The sequence below is a fragment of the Marmota flaviventris genome, chromosome 10 (assembly GCF_047511675.1).
Source record: "Marmota flaviventris isolate mMarFla1 chromosome 10, mMarFla1.hap1, whole genome shotgun sequence".
Lineage (NCBI taxonomy): Eukaryota > Metazoa > Chordata > Mammalia > Rodentia > Sciuridae > Marmota > Marmota flaviventris.
The window spans coordinates 101,176,104-101,195,977 of NC_092507.1; the positions used below are offsets into that span (position 1 = coordinate 101,176,104).

General features: G+C 35.5%; 1 protein-coding gene across 1 annotated transcript in view; it reads left to right on the forward strand.

Annotated features, from left to right (window-relative positions):
• Positions 1 to 11,054, forward strand: part of Gnai3 (G protein subunit alpha i3) — a 43,142-nt gene extending 32,088 nt beyond the window's left edge. Inside the window, exons 5-9 of the mRNA XM_027922005.2 lie at positions 466 to 594; positions 3,843 to 3,972; positions 4,680 to 4,833; positions 9,579 to 9,791; positions 9,883 to 11,054. Of these exons, the coding sequence (XP_027777806.1) occupies positions 466 to 594; positions 3,843 to 3,972; positions 4,680 to 4,833; positions 9,579 to 9,769 (604 nt within the window). The 3' untranslated portion in view covers positions 9,770 to 9,791; positions 9,883 to 11,054. The remainder of the gene's footprint in view (positions 1 to 465; positions 595 to 3,842; positions 3,973 to 4,679; positions 4,834 to 9,578; positions 9,792 to 9,882) is intronic.
• The last annotated feature ends 8,820 nt before the right edge of the window (positions 11,055 to 19,874 follow it).

The following is a 19,874-nucleotide window of genomic DNA, read 5'->3' on the forward strand; positions in this document are numbered from 1 at the left end:
AACAACCCCTACAAATTTATAATCCTGCTTCCTGAATTAAAACAGGAAATATTCATTCTTATTATAGTTTTCATCATTCAAATTCCATTCTCTAATGTTCCATCAAGAGGTTAAACATGCAAATAATCTATTAGGCTTAAATTCTGACAACTTTGGTTTTTCTACTGTAAACTTCAGAAATTTTCTTGAATAACATTGTCATGTTGTTTTTTAAATTGGCCTTGACAATGTAGTTCTGTAGAATTAAAACCACTTTTGTTAGTGTATGCATAACCTACTTTAAATGTCCTATGCTAGGTTTATAGTTTTCCTGATTAATATTCCATGATACTGAAGATCTGATTTTGTTTTGCTACTTTAGTAACAGGTTCAGAATCTACTTTTGGCAACGAATTATTTAGTCTGTTGACTTGCTATACACATGATTGGCTTCATCAGGTAAAAATAAATGTATTTATTTTTTAGTTACCTAAATGATCTGGATAGAATATCCCAAAACAACTACATTCCAACTCAGCAAGATGTTCTTCGGACAAGAGTGAAGACCACAGGCATTGTGGAAACACATTTCACCTTCAAAGATTTATACTTCAAGTAATTATTAGCCTTTTTGCTAAATAAGCCTAACACAAACATTAACCTTTCTTACATTAAGTAAGCTCTAAGATTTGTCTAGGCAATATTCCTTTGTTTAGAAACTTATCATATTATCAGCCATTATCTGAATGTTTTAACTAATGGGAGCCCAAACATTTCTTTTTTTCTCCAAGTAGAATAAAATATTTGATGCATTTGGAGGAAACTAAATTCAGAATTAAATTGTAGTTCACCTACCAATAGAATCAATCATGTGATTACCAATTTGTATTACTTGTAATTTTATTCTCTTTATCTACTTTTTGTTAGTCTTGAAAACAGACATTGAATCTTTAGAATGATAAAAATACTAAATGGGCATAACTTTCTGATTAGTTATGTGGCTTCGTTCTGCCATTTTTATATTAAATTTGAAATAACAGTGTCATTCCTTTCTTACTGGTTTACGTTTTACTTTAAGGAGATGGATCTAATATTGTGATGGGTCTTGGATTGATGTGTGCATAGAATTATCAACTAAGTTCTTAGTATAGTACAGAAAGGAAAATGAGCTTGAGGGAATAGGTCTTTGGGGGCAATATAATGACATAAACAGTGATTGGATTGTTTTAGAGAGTAAATTCTAGTATTCTAAAACAAAGAATTTTCTTATAGAATTAGTAATTAATTCTAAGACAAGCCGCAGCTTGTCTCTGTGTTAATGGACTTTTATAAATAATAAAACAGTCTCTTTGGTTCCCATTTTCTGCTTTTGTGACCTTTGAGATTAGGAGTGAATTTTTCCCCTTTGATACATGATGTACTTTTTGGTTTCTTCATGCTTATAGGTAGAATGGGATAGCATTATTCTGTACAAAGGTAAATAACTACTGCCACAGATCCTTTTAGTTTTCTTTTCTTTGAAATAGTTGCCTTCCAGAATTTGTGAAATCCATAGATAGTTATGTATTACTGGGTACCAGTTGTGGTCTTGAAATTGTAATACACCAAACAGATTTAAAACCTGCTGCAGTATATTAATAGTTAAGCTGAATGTTTTTAGAATAGATTGGCTACTTATCATTCTGATGAATTTATTTAACAAGAGCAGCAAAAACCACATGGAATAGCTAGTGAAACCATAGGAATGAGATGTCTCTTTGTGTACTATAAAATTAGCAATTTTTTATAATTAAGTGTTCTGACCATTATTTGTTTAGTGTGGGAAACTTTTGTTGATGTCATAGATTTTTCTTTAGTTAAGTAAATCCTGTCTATCGGATCAGTAGCAGATTGAATTAAAGTGCCACACCACTTTATTATTGGCATGTAGAGATATCTTGTTATGAAGTACTATCATTTCTTCCTTTTCCTCTTCTCTCTAGGCAAAACCACTATCCATTTATTCAAACATTTATTGAGCATCTACCATATGCAAGGCATTGTGTAATTGCTTACTTGCCTCTCAGTTATGAGGTAATGTTTATAAAATGTTGATCTGTCAGTGAATGATATTGTAAATGTTAATATGTACTAAAAGCCCACCTTGGAACTTCACAGTGTTCTACCAGATTTATGGACTTTATGGAAGAAAATGTGGGAGTAAACTGGAATTATTCGTGCACTGGTCTCCCCTTGAAAGAGTTCCATGGTGAAATATGTGGTATTAACCTTCCTACAACCTGTGATCTGACCCTTTGTTAAAGCCAGCTTGTTACTGCATCATTTCAGGTGTCATGCATGACCAGAGTTGAATAAAGAACTGTGCAAGAGCTGGGCGCGGTGGTGCACGCCTGTAATCCCAGCAGCTTGGGAGGCTGAGGCAGGAGGATTGCGATTTCAAAGCTAGCGTCAGCAAAAGCAAGGCACTAAGCAACTCAGTGAGACCCTGTCTCTAAATAAAATACAAAATAGGGCTGGGCATGTGGCTTAGTGGCCAAGTGCCCCTGAGTTCAATCCCTTGTACCTTCCCCGCCAAAAGAACTATGCAAGATCAACCAAAAGAAGGGTTGGTCACAAATAAGATGAATATTCCCTTTCAAATGTATATCAAGAAAACACCAGCTCTATCTTTATATCTTTCGATCTCTGGGGGGTAAATAATCCTGGAAATTTAGGTCCTTAGAAATTGTAGATCTGATACAATAAACCAGTATAGCAGAGTTTAGCCTATAAAGTTGTTATCATTGTTATCAAATATAGATTTTAAGAGTCTTATTTATTTACATGCATACCTCATCAGATCCAGGTGGCAGCTAAAAGACATTGCTGAGTGTAGGTGACCCTGGCGTTACAATAAATAGGTGAGGACACTAATCACAGAAATTCAGCACTTTACTAGAGAGTGGTAGACTAAAACTAATCTGTGGTGAAACAAAGTAGTTGAATAATTGAAACTTCATGTTATTATTAATTAGGTTCAAGAAAGACTTGGAGCTGGGAAATAACTGGTTAAGGAGTTTTAAAAAATACCGGGTTCTTTGTCCCACCATAAAATGTAATTATTTTTTTTCATAATTTTTCTCTCAAATATTTTGACTTAACACAGGGAAAACTAACTTGTGAATCAGTAGGAAGATGTTGGAAAGCAGAATACAAGTTGGAGACTTAGAGACAAATCATTCTGAGAGGCAGGGTGGTGGGATGGATGAGTATAGATGCTAGAATACTTTAGAGTGCTTGAGTCTGGATCCCCAGTCCCCATCTTTATAGTAGTGTGCTTTTGAGAAAAATATGACATATCTATGCCTTAATTCCTTCATCTGTAAAATGAGGTTGATAACAATAGTACTTTTGGGATGTTAGGAGAGTAAAGTGAGTAAATGTTTTTAAGATGTCTAGAGTAGTGTCTGGCACAATGGTAAACACTCAATAAATACTGGTTTTATTATGATTGCTATTATCTTAAGCTGTATTATTCAGCTCTTCATTTTTTCCTTTCTTTGTGCTCTCTTTCCTTTAATTCATTTCTGTGCTTATTCTGCTGACTTTTGGCATGTCCAATAAAAGATTTTATAGGGAAGAACCTCAGCTATCTATCTAAATGAGAGTTTAAATTATTCCTAAATTTTATTTTCTCTTTTTGCTCTTTTTAACTTTTAGTCACAGATAATTATTTTGACTACATTTTATCTGCTCCTTGTTTGTCTTTTCTATTACAAGTGAGATTTTGAATATGTAATAATGGAAAGATTTTTAATCATTACAGTTTAGGGGTTGTATAAATGTGATCTTGTTGAATTTGTGCTTTTTTTCTCCTTGCTCAGGATGTTTGATGTAGGTGGCCAAAGATCAGAACGAAAAAAGTGGATTCACTGTTTTGAGGGGGTAACAGCAATTATCTTCTGTGTGGCCCTCAGTGATTATGACCTTGTTCTGGCTGAGGATGAGGAGATGGTATGTTGAAGCTTCTAGTTAAAAGCCTGTCTGATGCAGTCAGGAAATGGAAAGTAACTCCCATAATAACTGAGTGTATCCATTTGTTCACTAAAGCAAAACTTAAGATCCTTAGTTTTTCTGTGTGTCAGTGAGAGTAGATTTTCAAAATTAATTGTTACATCTCTTAAAAAGATGTAATAGCCCTCATTGAGTATGTGGACAGGGATAAATGGGTTTCTTGGTTTGTCCTTCTTCCCACCAATAATTATAAAAATGAGGACTGAATCAACTTTGTTATTAGTACCTGACATATTTCCATGAATCCCTTTCACTGCTTTAAAACCCGTTGGTCTGGTTTTTTATTAAATTAATCCACTTTTTAATCCTCTTTTTTGCTCCTGACTTATTCTTCTTTTTGGGGTACTGGAAATTGAACCTAGGGGTGATTTACCACTGAGCTTTTACCACTGAGCTACATCCCCACCCCTTTGTATTTTTCATTTTGGTTGTAAGTTCTGTGTCGAAGGAACTGCTGAGCTAGAGCCAGTCCTCATTTTGGGATAGGGTCTTGCTATGTTATTGAGGCTGGCCTTGGCTTTCAGCCCTCCTGATTAAGCCAGTCCCCATCTTTTTAGTCCTCCTGCTTAAGCCAATCCCCAGTAGCTGGGATTACAGGCATGCATCACCATCCTGGTTTGATTTATCAACCTTTGATTGTTTTTCAGAACCGAATGCATGAAAGCATGAAATTATTCGACAGCATTTGTAACAACAAATGGTTTACAGACACTTCAATCATTCTCTTCCTTAACAAGAAAGACCTTTTTGAAGAAAAAATAAAGAGGAGTCCATTAACTATCTGTTATCCAGAATATACAGGTACGGGTTCATGAAAGATTTTATTGGATGTACGTATCTTAGGTCAATTCTTCAGTAACATTCATCCAACCAGCTTTTGTTGTGGGTGTTTGTTTATTTGTTTTTGTGGTACTGAGGATTGAAGCCAGGGGGCTTTACTACTGAGCTACATCCCCAGCCCTCTTTGTTTTTTTATTTTGAGATGGGGCCTTGCTGAGTTGTTTAGGGTCTTGCTAAATTGCCCAAGCTGGCCTTGAACTTTCAGTCCTCCTGAGTCAGCCTCCTAAGTAGCTGGGATTACATGCATGTGCCACCATACCTGCCTGTTTTTTGTTTTAAATGTTTCATATATGCCCTTAGGGAGAGTATTCACTAGTATTGGTATCAGCATTAAGCACAATGATTAAGATCCCCTAGGAGCTGGGGTTGTGGCTTGCTTAGCGTGTATGAGGCACCGGGTTCTATTCTCAGCACTGCATAAAAATAAATATAATAAAGGTCCATTGACAACTAAAGAATATTTTTTTTTTAAATCCCTTAAGTTGAGTACTATTGACATAATCAGGTTTTCTATGTTCACCTTAACTTTCTGACCTCATTTTTTGAGGAGAGTAAACAAGGATAAATATTAAAATTTGGTATATGTTCACAAAGATAAGATGCATTGTGTTCAAGAAACTCAATCTGGTTTTAGAAAGAGAAACATAATTTTATTGTAGTGTAAAATGTGCATTGATAGAAGTAGAAAGAAAGAAAGAAGTGGTTCCCTCCTATGGAGTCAGCATAGTCTTTTCTTAGAAGAATGGCACTTGCATGAGCTGTTAAGAAGATGAATTAGAAGTCATCGGGCAGACAGGAATAAAAGCATTTTTTAAAAAGGAAATAGCATATTTGACAATATGAAGGTTACAAAAATGACAGGACTTGTTCTGGAACCTTGTGTTATTATAGGAATTTAAAGTGGTAGGAAAGCAGTAGTTAGATGGTCAGGAATGAGCTCATGGAGAGACAGTGAAGAAAAGTTGGAAGATTTTAACTGGGGTGCATAAGGTAGCATAAATACTGCTTTAGAAAAACTATGCAATAAATGATAATAAATATAGCTAATAGGGGAGTTGAATTAGGAAGAACTTTGCCAGAATATAGATAAAAACTTTTGGTGAGGACCCAGGGATCGCTTATATAAGCCAAGGCCAAGAATACAGATAGGTCTTTGAATGGAATTGGAACTAGGAAATATAAAGCTGTTAGGTATGCTGGAAGTACTCTTTATCCTTATCTGTTTCCTTCCTGCATCTCTTCTTTATTCTTCTCTTTCTCTATTTATCAACTTTTTGTTTTACTTAGTTTTGCAATAAAAGATGGCCTTGTCTGAGTTTTTGTTTCTTCTCCCATTAGAAAGGTTGGGTTGGGATTACTTGGCCTTAAGTTTGAATTCCTGAGATAGAAATTCTGGCCATAGTTCAATCAGGCTAAAATCTATGGGCTAGTCATTGGAGGTGGGTGGTTCAAACATGACTACCAGGGCTTCACCACTATGAAACTTGGAGGTCAGAGTCAGGTATTCCCAGGAGAGAACTCTTGTTAGCTGAAGCACTATAAGTGCTTTCTATAAGAAAGGGAAAGGATATGGCAAGGGTGAAGAAATGGGAAGAGTTAAAGGAACCCATATTTCTGTCTCAATTGGATATATGTGCTATGATCTGAATTCATATTTAGGATAGTTATTTTGAAATATCTGTGGAACATCCAGATGGAGATGTGTATTAGGTGGCCTAGGAACTTTGGAAGAAGTTGGGTTAGTTTTTATATATATATATATATATATACACACACACACACACACACACACATATGTGTGTGTGTGTATGTATCCATTTTGTTGTTGTGAATTTGACAATCTTAATTTCCTTTGTGCAATTAGTGAAATTAAGTGGGAAAAGAAGGAATTAAGAGTCTAAGAAGGATGGATGGATAAACAATTGTGGCATATACATACAATGAATGTGATTTAGCCATAGAAGGGAACAAAGTACTGATAGTTGCTCCATCTTGGATATATGTCAAAAATATACCAAGTAAAAGAAGCCAAACATAAAAGATCACATATTATGTGAATTCCTCTTATGTAGAATATCTAAAATAGTTAAATTCATAGAGATAGAAAGCATGTAGGTGTTTACCGGGGGAGGAGATATGGATAGCATGAGGAGTGATTATTTAATGGGAACAGGGCATTTCTCTGGAAGGTAAAAACAAGTTTCGAAACATTAGAAGAATGATAGTATAACATTATGAATATATCAGATGATATGAAATTGTATGCTTTAAAATTGTTATGTTGGGTGAATTTTCCTTGATAATTAAAAAAACAAAATGTGTAAGTAGTCTTTTTGTTTTGGTATTGGGGATTGAACCCATAGGTGCTTAACCACTGAGCCACATTCCCAGACCTTTTTGTATTTTATGTTGGGACAGAGTCCCATTGAGTTGCTTATGGCCTCACTAAGTTGCTGAGGTTGGCCTTAAACTAGTGATCCTCCTGAGTCAGCCTCTTGAGCTGCTAGGATTACATGCATGTGTTACCTCACCTGGCAGAGTCATTGGTTTTTGGACAGAAGGAAAGACATCTCTAAATCCAGAGAGCAGATATTGGTAACTTTTAAAACTAGGTGGTAGGCTAAAAAGTTGAGGTATACTTTAAATCTCATGGCCTCTATTTTCTCAAGAAAGTAGAAATTGATATCTGTTCAGAGTAAGGAACAGAGGGAGGTGAGAATTAGATGAGTTTATAGAAAGGAGCCAAGTTTTTAGGATGGGAAGAGAAATCATACTGAAGTAACAGGGTTAGCATTAATTATGAAGGGCCTCTGGGAGACTTCACCAAGGCAAAGAGCCTTCATTATCATATCCATTTTGTTGTTGTGAATTTAACAATCCTAATTTCCTTTGATTTTATTAAAGATTCTCACAGTTCTGCTGAGCATGGCGGTGCTTGTAATCCCAGCGGCTCAGGAGGCTGAGGCAGAAGGAACATGAGTTCAAAGCCAGCCTCAGCAAAAAGCAAGGTGCTAAGCAACTCAGTGAGACCCTGTCTCTAAATAAAATACAGAAAAGGGCTGGGGATTCAGTTCAGTGGTCAACTGCCCCAGAGTTCAATTCCTAGTATCCAAAAAAAAAAAAGATTCTCATAGTCCTGATTTACCAGTTACCCATTTTGACTGAATATGATTCACGTTTCACTCATTTGCATCCTTTAATTTACTGTGGGTTTCCTAGTCCTGATTTACCAGTTACCCATTTTAACGAATATAATTTACTTGTCACTCATTTGTGTCCTTTAATTTACTGTGGGTTTCCTACAGAATTCAAGAAACCTACTATAGACATTTACAAAGTTGTCTTCCTTCAGTTCTTTAAATATTTTCTTTAATTTTTCTTTCTTTGATAAATTCTTCATTGTTATCAAATTTTCTTTGTATTCTTGGTGGTTGATACTTTTGGTCATGCTTGATGTCATTGAAAACAACCTCTGGTTTAGTGGAATAAAAGTGTGTAATGGCTTTGTTGAGTTTCCCTGACCTTGCAGCTGATTTAAAAAACTACTTTTACTATCTCCATAAAGGGCACAAGATGGTGTCAAAGGCAAATATTTTGGCACATGCCTGTAATCCTAGCAGCTTGGGAGGCTGAGGCATGAGTATCTTGAGTTCAAAGCCAGCCTAAAGCATCTTAGGCACTAAGCAACTAGCAAGGCCCTGTCTCTAAATAAAATATAAAAAGGGCCTAGGGATGTAGCTTAGAGGTTAAGTGCCCTGGGTTCAATCCCCTATATCAAAAAAAGAAAAAGTTATAGATGTTACTGAAAACAGGGTTTACTTGTGGTTTTCTGATCCCTCCTAAAAATAACAGCTTTATTAAAATATAATTCAGAAACTATAAAATTCACCCTTTTAATGTGTATAATTGGGATCCCCTTACCTTTTGCACCTGTTGGTTTATCCCTTTGGTTGTTTAAATTATTACTTTTAACATTCTGAGGCTAGGGGCTGGGATTGTGGCTGAGTGGTAGAGCACTTGCCTAGTACTCATTTACTCAACATCCCTGACCCCAGAGGCCTTGGGTTCCATCCTCAGCACTACATAAAAATAAATAAAATAAAGTTATTGCATCCAACTACAACTAAAAATTAAATATTAAAAAACGGGGGGAGGGGTTGGAGTTGTGGCTCAGTAGTAGAGCACTTGCCTAGCAAGGGTGATGCACTGAGTTCAATTCTCAGCACCACATATAAATAAATTATAAAATAAAGGTCCTTGGACAACCAAAATAATATATATTAAAATATAAAACTCTGAGGCTAAGCCCTCTTAAAACTGGGATGATTTTGAAAAGAAGTATGCCTTATCCTTTTGAATTGTTCATTTCAAGATCTTTCCAAGTAGCACAGGCTCTCTTTGACCTTTTCAACAATTGTGTTTTCTAGAAATGCACCCTCCTACTTCCCTTGTTTCCTTTTATACTTTCTAGATTTTTTTCAGCTGAAATATCTAAAGAAAGGGGATAGAAAAATTTGTTATTTTCCTCAGTCTTTGTGATTATTTTATTTTAGTTTCAATAGGAGATTGCACTAATGAAGAATATAGTGAAGAGATATAAAATTCTGTTGCATCATGTTTCCTTTTTTCATAAGGAAATGGATGGCCTGACTTAATTGAGTTCAGCTGTTATAATTTGCACTGATAATATTGAGTATCTGTTTTAGGTTCTAATACATATGAAGAGGCAGCTGCTTACATCCAGTGCCAGTTTGAAGATCTGAACAGAAGAAAAGATACCAAGGAGATCTACACTCACTTCACCTGTGCCACAGACACCAAAAATGTGCAGTTTGTTTTTGATGCTGTTACAGATGTCATCATTAAAAACAACTTAAAGGAATGTGGACTTTATTGAAGAGGGTGGATGTTAGTAAAAGGTAAAAACATCATACAGTTTTGCTAAAGTGCTATAGTATAATCTCTTGGCTTTGTAAACTTTTTCTAATTAAGAATATTCTTCTTTTCTAGCTACAGCAGTATGGAGTGTTGAGACCAGACATCTTTTGCTGTCTCATGGGGCAGCTGCAAGCATGACGGGACCAGGGAATGGCAGAAGCATGCAGAATCTTAGCACTCTTTAGTACAATTTTCTGTATTAGGGAACTTTTAATTGACATGAGATACTCAAGTCAGACATTGGAATTGGAACAGCTGTAAAGCATGGTTTCATCATCAAGACATCACTTGGATTTTATAATCTTAAATTTTAGGGCAGATCTGAAGTTGAGGTGCTGCATTCCAGAACTTCAATATGTGGCTTACTTTTTTTTTTCCCCCTTCTTAACAAATCACCAGTAATTCATTTCTGAAGTTTTTTTCATCAAGAGAATAACTCATTACTAAATGTTACTTCTTTATTTGCAAGAGAATCTTTATTAAAACACAGTCTTAACTATGCATATGATGTCACCAGATTATCTTGAAAATATTCCTCTTAATAGGAACTCTTTGTTTTTAATTCTTGGTGTGGTCAGAATATACATCAATAATTACTTAAAATTCTGTCCAGTTATAGGGGCTATAAATATAGCTTTTTTGAATGCAATATGGGTTACTATTATGTTCAAAGTAAACTATGGTGGTTTCTAAATGGTAATTACATTGGAGAGGTCTGCAATAAGATTCTAGCTCTCTTTTTTCTTTAAGCTTATGTGGTTGAAGGTTAACCTTGTTTTATGCTAATTACCAAATTACTAGGTACATGCTGATGTAGTATGATCAAGTCAGCTTCTTGGATATGGACACACCCAGGGCAGCTATTAATTAAAAATGTAAATTGCTAAATTCCAAACAGAACCAGTGACTTTGCTGCTACATATCTCTAAATTGACCACTTTGATATTCTTGCTTGTTTGTCTCAGTCATAGGGAGTTTTATATAAGGTGCCCCTTGTTTTCCATCTGTGGTCTTTTTTGTTGGGAGACATCTATAAAGTATATTAACAGTGCATGCTTTTACTTTGTAAATGTGGTGCCAAACCCCTGTTTGCCATTGTTTTACTGAAGTAATGTTAAATGTAGTAATCCTTAGTAAGTTCTTTTACCCAAACTGTTGCATTTTAGGACTTTTCCACTTTGTCATATGTACAGATTTTAATCTGTTATAGTTGGCAGCAGTATTAAAATGGTGAGTAAAGAGTCCAGGTTTGCTCCTGTTTGTAACCAGTCTTTTTTCTGGAAGCATTGTCTTCTGTTTATTTTTACCACTGCTGAGTGTGCTTCGCCTTTGTCTGAGAGTGGGTTCAGGTAGAAGTGTTCCTTCATAGACTATTACCTTGGTGTAATAGTATTGTTGAATCTTGACTTTATGGATGAAGGTTATATGTCCTGTCTGTGTACAAGTAATATGCAGTCATAATCTGTCCTCCAGATTTGCATTTTGCTGGCATAGAGCTGTATTTACTTTAGCCTAGAGGTCTTTTTTGTTTAATGTACAGCAAATGTCATTAAATACTGAGCAGACCATTGGAGAAAGGCAAATGAAGAGAATGCATTTTGAGCATTTCAAATCAGTAATTTGAGCAGTGCCTTTTGGGGTCCAATCATTTTTAATTGGATTCTGTTTCATCTTTTGCTGTGGCCTTATTCATTGAAGGTTGGTGGTTATCAAAGCTGCTTCAAAAAGCAAGCCATAGCAGTTCAGGGCCTTCAGTGGGAATTTTTTTAAAAATACTTATTATTCTTTTTGGAGAATCATAACTAAGCAGATGGTATAGCTGTTTTATGAAACACAGTTTTCATTAGGTGTAGAAAAACTTGATCTGAAAGAAAATTATTAGCTTCAATTGGTGTTTGACTTAATGTAAATATGGGTTGATAGGTGTAACTCATTTTAAATATTTCCTTTCCTTACTGTATTCTTCTGTAATATAGGATCATTTAGTAATTAGTACCAGTGAAATACTGTTTTTGTAGTTTTTCTATACTCTGGGTTTAATGGAATGGTATTGTTGAAAATCTAAAATAATAGATAATCCAAAGTTAATTTTACTTTGAAATGCATTTTGTATTTTCATTTGAATGTCTATCTGATGGGTTTTTTTGAAGCCCTTCTATTAACAAAAACAGTCCTCCACTTTTCTGTTTTGACAACAGTCTCTATTTGCTTGAAGATCATTCCTACCAACCATCTCAAATAACTTATCTAAATATACATCCCTTGAGAATAGATGAGAGGCAGTTTAAGCCAGCGGTTTTCAAGTATGACTTGAGTCAAAATCACCTGGACATATCTGAAAAGATTGAATTTTGTCTGGTAGAGTAGTAATCTGTAACTTTCAAAAGATGATTCTTATCAGCTAGGCATTCAAATTACTAAATAATATTTTGAAATAAAAAATCACAGAGCCAAAAATGTGGGGGAAACATCACATCTACTAGCCTGGACAGAGATTGCAATTTTTAATCAGAGAAGTTAAAAGTTACTCTCCTCCCCAACCCAGAATGCTAGAGATTTGTAATGGATAATGTTTCTGAATTTGGGTGACCAGACTTTTGGACCATCTAAGAAGTTGGCATAATTAAGAAAATTAAAGTTTGAACCATAAATACACCCTGGAGGGCTGGGGTTGTGGCTCAGTGGTAGAGCACTTGCCTAGTATGTGTGAAACACTGGGTTCAATCCCCAACATCACATTAAAAAAATAATGAATAAATAAAGATATTGTGTCCATTAACAACTAAAAAATATTTTTTTTTTCTTAAAAAGTACACCCTGGAAGGAAGGATTGCAACAGTAATTTTGTGGATAGCCACTTCTTCTCCTGATTAAACATTGGACAGAGAGATGCATTCTTCTTGATGGACAGGCCTCCCTAAACTTACAAATTCAAGCTTAGATTGATTCCACCTCCTGGAATGAAAATTCCAATGCCCATTATTCATCAGTAGGTAATGATGATATCATCTTGGGACAGTTCAGATTCTAAATTTCTAGTTCAATATAGCACTTTATTATTTTTTTCTGGTAGACTGTTATTTTTCACAAGGTGCTATTATCATAGGTGAAACAAAATTTTAAAAACCTTTTTTTTATGTTCACATGTGTTCATATGTAACACGTACATTTTTAGACTAAAAAATCTGTTTATTCTAAATTATTACTCACCCTGTATTCTTTTTTTGGACAGGGGCTGGGATGGGGAGGTACCAGAGATTGAACTCCTGGGCACTTGATCACTGAACCACATCCCCAGCCCTATTTTGTATTTTATTTAGAGAGAGGGTTTTACTGGGTATTTTAGTGTCTCACTTTTGCTGAGGCTGGCTTTGAACCCATGATCCTCCTGCCTCCACCTCCTGAACCTCTGGGATTACAGGCATGCGCCACTGCTTCTGGCAGTCTTATATTCTTATATCCTGGTCACTATTCTCCTGTTTTGACTGAGACTTATTTTGGATTTTGCTTTCATGGCCTGATTGGTCACTTCATATGTTTCTCCATTTGTTTAACCTGTATGACATAGTTCTGGAATTTCATGTTGCAGAAGTCCTTGTTGTATTGCAGTTACATGTAAGTTTAAGTTAGTCTTTCCTTTCAGTTAAAAACCTGCCCTTGATTTTTTTCTCCCTTTTCAGTTGTTAAACAATAACAACAAAGTCCTCTCAGCAGCACTGATTTCCTTCAGTGTTACTGCTTGTGGAATCCTTTCCCTTTCCTATGTAATGCTTTAAGAACAGTTATCTTAATTTACCAGTGCTACCAGGTAATCATTGGGTTCTATTTCAGACTTCATAATACAAATCAGATCTGACCTGAACAGGCACAGCTCTCCACATAGCTTTATGACCATCATATTTTGTTATATTGTTCTCATAATCACAAGAGCAAAAAGTTGGTTGTCTAGAAGTCTGAAATTGATGTTGGTTTTTCTGCCAGCTATCTGGGAGTAAAAAGGTTTTTTGAGGCAGTAAGGAAGTAACTTCTAGATCAAGGTCTTTGTTCCCTTATCTTTGTATAGCTTTTAAAAGTTTCCCCCCAATTTTGTCATTGCCTTTTATGAGTTACTTCTGCTGAGGATAACATACTTTAGAACTAGTAAGGGCAGAGCGGTTATTTTCTTTTTGTGTGGTGCTGGGGTTTGAACCCAGGGCTTTGTACATGTAGGTAAGTGCTCTACATGTGTTGAGCTACACCTCCAGCCCTTTTTATTTTTTGTTTTCAGGTAGGGTCTTACTAAGTTGCCTAGCCTGGCCTTGAACTTTTTATCCTCCTGCCTCAATCTTTGGAGTAGCTGGCATTACAGGTGTGCACCAGGACAGATTTTTTTTTTTTTTTTTTTTCAGTTTTAGAGATTGAACCCAAGGATGCCTGTCATTGAGCTATATCCCAAACCCTTTTTTAAATTTTATTTTTGAGAAGGTCTCATTAAGTTACTGTGGATGGCCTTGAACTTTTGATTCTCCTGCTTCAGTCTTCTTAGTGTCTGGGTTAAAATCAGCACAAATGTTAAACAGTAGTACATGGATAACCTTAATTAAAATTACTAGTAAAGTGACTGAGTTATTTTCTGTTTGCCAATAAGAAGTACTTTTTGTACTTAAAGTGCCTTCCAACAGAAAAATTAGTCTGAGGACTGGTTGTGAAAGACATTCCTACATTGTAGATATGGAGAATTTAGTTTTTATACAAAATTAAAACAAGAAACCAGTATCTGAACATTTTTATTTCATTTATTTCATGGCATTTATTATGCAGTAAAGATTGAAAGATGTACATCAAATTAAAGACAAGAAAATCCTGTATCAGAGGTGATTATTAGTAATAATATGAATAGTCACTTAGAGTTGGTGAAATAAAGCAACACTGGCTAGCTCTAAACTATTAATGGGTCAAATGTAAAAAGTCTTTGTCCAGTAGTAATATTTTCTTTTCCTGAAATCTAGTGGTAATCATAAGATGGCAGAAATAATCAAATATTAAAATATGCTGTGGGATACACTATCTAAATATATTAGCTATTCATTCACTAACTAAACTGTTAAAATCTTTGACAGCTGGAATATTAATTCTGTACAACCTGGTTAATTGTCTGCTCCTAGCCTCTGCCTCTGACCTTAATATTCAAAATATCCAGAATAACCCCAAAGACTTTTATATGCAAGAGAGATTCCCAGTAGTTAGAATACAAGAAGTTACCTGTTCTTTCTGTTTATCCTTGTTCATCTAGGATAAAGGTGCAGAAACCTCTGAAAGTCTTATGAGATTGAAAGTTGTTCGGAGTGATGGGTTCTTGTCCTTTTTCTGCTATTTGCCATGAAACCTTGCATAGGTTACTTTTAGTCATATCACTCATCTGTTCTCTAAAGATGGGCTAGACTAAATTATTCCTTCCTGCTATAATCTGAGGTTCTGATCAAATGGAAATAATACATTTGAAGATGTTTTATAATGTTCTTTGTGATACTCAGGATTATACTGCACTGCAGAAAAGTTAACATCCTGTGGCAGCACCAACAAATGTATTCATTGTAGCTGGTGGTCTTTTTGTAGCATTTCCCTCATAGTCATTCTGAAGACCTGAAATGAAGGTGAACTATAAATTACTCTAAATTCTTGAGGCAGGGTGAAAAGTTGGGTTGCTTTGTTTTACATATCAATCAATTCTTTCTTTTCTGTTCATACTGGTGCTTACTTTTTCATAGCCAAAAGGCAGAAAAGTTCCCTCCCACAGTCTCCAATGTGTCTGTCTGACCTCACAGAAACGTCTTCACATATTACAGAGCAGGACCCCCAGAGGCTTTGGCACACTTGCAGTCCCTCGCCCGACATGGAAGTCCTGCTGGAAACTGTGCTGCGGGGGCTGTGCCGGGTAGAGAGGGCAGTGGGAGGTAAGAGCTCTCACCCTTCACCACCTTCTCCACCCAGCATGGCCAGCACACTTTGGTCTACGGCATATCTCCAAGTAGAGAATGGGCTTTGAATGCTGTTGTTACCTTGGGGATGGGGGATAATACTCTGATTTGGACTATTTGGTGGGGGGAACAACGTGAATTTTATCATCAGAGTAGGAATTGTTACAAGTAAATGTGTCTTTTATATTGCTTTTAAGACTGAATTATTGTGTTTCTTTTATCCACTGTTCCTTTATTCACAGAAAACATAAAAGCACACTTCTGTCTTTTCCATTTTTTAAATTTAAAAATTCAGTATTTTAAATTTTCTTTTTCATGTTAAGTAAAGTATATGTAATATCCAATTTACCACTTAAATCATTTTTAAGTATATGAAAAATATACCTTCCATCTCCAGAATTTTTTTCATTTTGATTTAAAACTCTACGTTTCCTACCTCTCAACCCCTCTCTTTGAATTTTAGGTAATTCACATAAGTGGAATCATGTAATATTTGTCTTTTTTGTCAATTGTATTGAATTTTGTTAAGATGGAGAAACTATCATTAGATATATGTGAAATGTAGCCTAATTTATATTTGGTTTATTGTCATTATTGTCTGTGGTAGGGAAGAATGTTATGGTGTCTGCCTCTAAGGATATGAACAGAAGATTATGCCTTCAACAGACTAATTTGTTTATATTTTTGTGATTTTTTTTTTTTTTTTTACTAATTTCATATTCCATTTTGGGACCTCTACTTCTTAGTTTTCAGATGGTTTTGTTAAATATCAATGATTTGGAGGTGGCGTAACTAAAAGTTAACCAAGACTTTGTTGAGAGTAGTTTAGAAGAATGGGAAATTGATTTTATAGTATATGATAGGCTATTGATGGCAATGTCTGTAGAAGGACCACTTGCTTTGGATTCAGAAGAGCAATTAGAGTTCAAGTTCTACTTGCTAGCAGTGTGGATCTTGATAAGGACACATTGTCTCTCCAGGCCTGAACTTCATACCTATAAATTGCTAATAATGGGCCCAGAATATTTTTTAAGTTCCTTCTGACTTTAGCATTCTAAGAATTAAGGTTGCAGTGTAAGAAAATAGGGTTGAATCTGTGTTTATGAGTTTGTTACAGAAAATAATTTCAGATGGCTTGTAAAGAAAGGTATGTAAAATTCAGTACTGTACAATGTAAATTTAAAATGAGGCAAAAGAAGAATAATGATAGACTAAATGGCATAGATTTAATTTGAGCTTTCTTAATAGCCATTTTATGCAAAAGAAAAAAAAAACTTTTCATGCACACAAAGGGTCCATGAGATAAAAATAAGCCATTTGTGTAGAAGTACAAATGCACTTTCTCCAGTTTTACACAGTACAAGATTTGGGAACGATGTCTGGGCTTGATGAATTAAGCTGGGATAAGAGATTAATTTGCTTTGTTTGGGGAAGCTTATTGAAAATATTGAAGAAGCCCTCTTACCTTTACTTGGAGGAGAGCCCATTCTGGGCCAGGAGTTTCAGACTTTTTGTTTTACTTGGTTTTAAAGTATAGGTGAAGGGGGGTGCCCAGGGCAGCAAAATTTTATTTTGTGTATACTCATTAAAGTAATTTTAACTTGAAAACACTCTAAGAAGGGCTGGGGATGTGTCTCAAGTGGTAGCGCGCTCGCCTGGCATGCGTGCGGCCCAGGTTCGATCCTCAGCACCACATACAAACAAAGATGTTGTGTCCGCCAAAAACCAAAAAATAAATATTAAAATTCTCTCTCCCTCCCTCCCTCCCTCTCTCTCTCTTTAGAAAAAAAATGAAAAAGAAAGAAAACATTCTAAGATAAATGTAACCAGATCCTGTCAACAGTTGTGGGACTCTTGCTTTAAGAACTGCTCTTTCTCCCCCATCCTCCACTTTTTGATAATAACTTATGTGAATTTGTTTATAAAGCAGTTAAAAGTTTGAATATCTGTCAGAAAAGAGAACTAAAATAACAATCCTGTTTTGTTCTGCAAGAGGTGCTTTAATTGTTCTTCCAGAAGACTTGTTCTTCTGGCTCAGCTTCCATACTGGTATTGGAGAGAAGGTTCTATATGAACATTAATAACCAAGCAACCTGGTTGAGACTTCTGTAATTTGACTCATAATCTATTTCTTCATAGATTCAAGGATGAAGGAAAAGCTAATAAGAAGCAGCTGGGGCTGGGGTTGAGCACAGTGGTAGAGCACTTGCCTCGCGTGCATAAGACACTGGGTTTGATCCTCAGCACCACGTAAAAATAAATAAATGAAATTTGTTTCCAGCTACAACTAAGAAAATTTAAAAAAAAAGAGAAGAAGCAGCTAACAGGCTGGCACAATTAAAATGAAAATCTGCGGCCATACTCTATAGAAATGGAACAAGTGGTATAAATTACGTTGTGGGCCTGAATAGACAAGATCATAGTTAAGGGTTCTTTAACCTGAGGCTTCAGAGATCCAGGGATTCTATACATAGACTGTATTTAGTATGTTAGTTTCTTTTGTAATTCTCAGTGTTTTATGTATTTAAAAATACTCTGAGCTGGGTGCTATGGCTCATATATGTAGTCTCAGCTACTTAGGAGGCTGAGGCAGAATAATCATTTGAGCCAATGAGTGGGAGGCCAGCCTGGGCAACATAGAGAGACCTCATTTCAAACAAACAAACAAAATATATTCTGTTAAGAGGTCCATAGGTTTCATCATAACTGCCAGAGGGATCCATAATAACAAAACAGACTCAAAATCCTTGCTTAAGTTTTTTAATTGTCAGTAGATATAGCCAGATTAGTTTTTCCCGTAATTTTCCTCATGAGTTGTTTTTAAAGGAAATCAGAAAGACTTAATTGGATTCAATTTTAACAGCTGCAGATTTATTCTTCATTGTATATCAAGCCTTATATGCCTCTCTAGTATTAATATTGATAGTAGCAGCCTAAGTGTGAATGGGTGTTTCTGGCACAGAGCAGATTTTCATTTAATTGACTCTTTCTTTTATATGTTAAATCTTGGTTGCCAAGAGCTTTTCTCACTAGGAGTTGTAAATGCTAAATCTATACTTGACTTCACCACCTCCTGTCAAGATAAATGCAAGCTTTGTTTCCTTTCAAAGGAGTTCAAAGGAGTAATTTACTCCTTGGTGGGTTTGGGGAAATATTGTTCTCAGCCAGTATCACATGAACCTAACAGCAAAGATTTCCAGTGCCTAAAGCAAGTTCAGCTGCCTTTTTGTTCTCCTGAAACATGCAGCAGTTGAAATGAGAAATTAAAAATTGCTCACTTCTAAATTCTATGATAGAGAAATGGCAGCAATAAAATCCTCTTAAGTGGGAGTATGTTGATGTCCTCCAAGTTTAGTCATAAAGTATCTTATATAGCTGAACAGTCATTAATAGAGATATAGGAAACAGTCTTTTGGCAGCCTGAGGGCAGAGAGATAAGCTGTGCTTATTAAAGATAATCATTTTTGGATGTGTGCCTTAGAAACTAAAAACCTCACATTTCTTACCCAGCGATCTGTATCTTTGAGCTAAGGCACATAGAGATCTATTAGTAAAAAGGGGCTGGTAGATTTATTCAAGTTTTGTATTAAATAGTTTTTTGGTGGACTGTAGGGAAGGCTTGCTGTTTTACTTGGGGTAGAGTTTGTTGAGATAGTTTATTTTAAAAGCCAGATGGTGAATTTCACAAATTTTTCAGATTTATATGGGCTTGCTTTTTGTGATTAACCATAGCATGTTTTATGTGCCTTCCCTTCAGTTATGTTTGTGCTGCTCAGAATAACCCTGTGAAATAGGTTGCGAAGTTAGCTTCTTTTTACAGATGAGAGATTTGAAGCCTAGAGAAACGAAGAGTTCATAGTAATCAATTCTTGTATTAAGTAGAGTCAGTACTGAAACCTGGATGTTATGAGTCCTAGCCTTGCACTCTTTAAACTGCACCAGCTATCCCACTTGAAAAAGATGATGCAAGATACTGTTGTAACTCCGCATCATTCTCCATATCCATTGGAGAATGGATTCATTTCTCATGTTATAGTATTTTGACCCATAATTTTCTGCTTGAAATTACCTAGATTCCAAGCCTGTTTACCTGAGGACTGGTGAAGA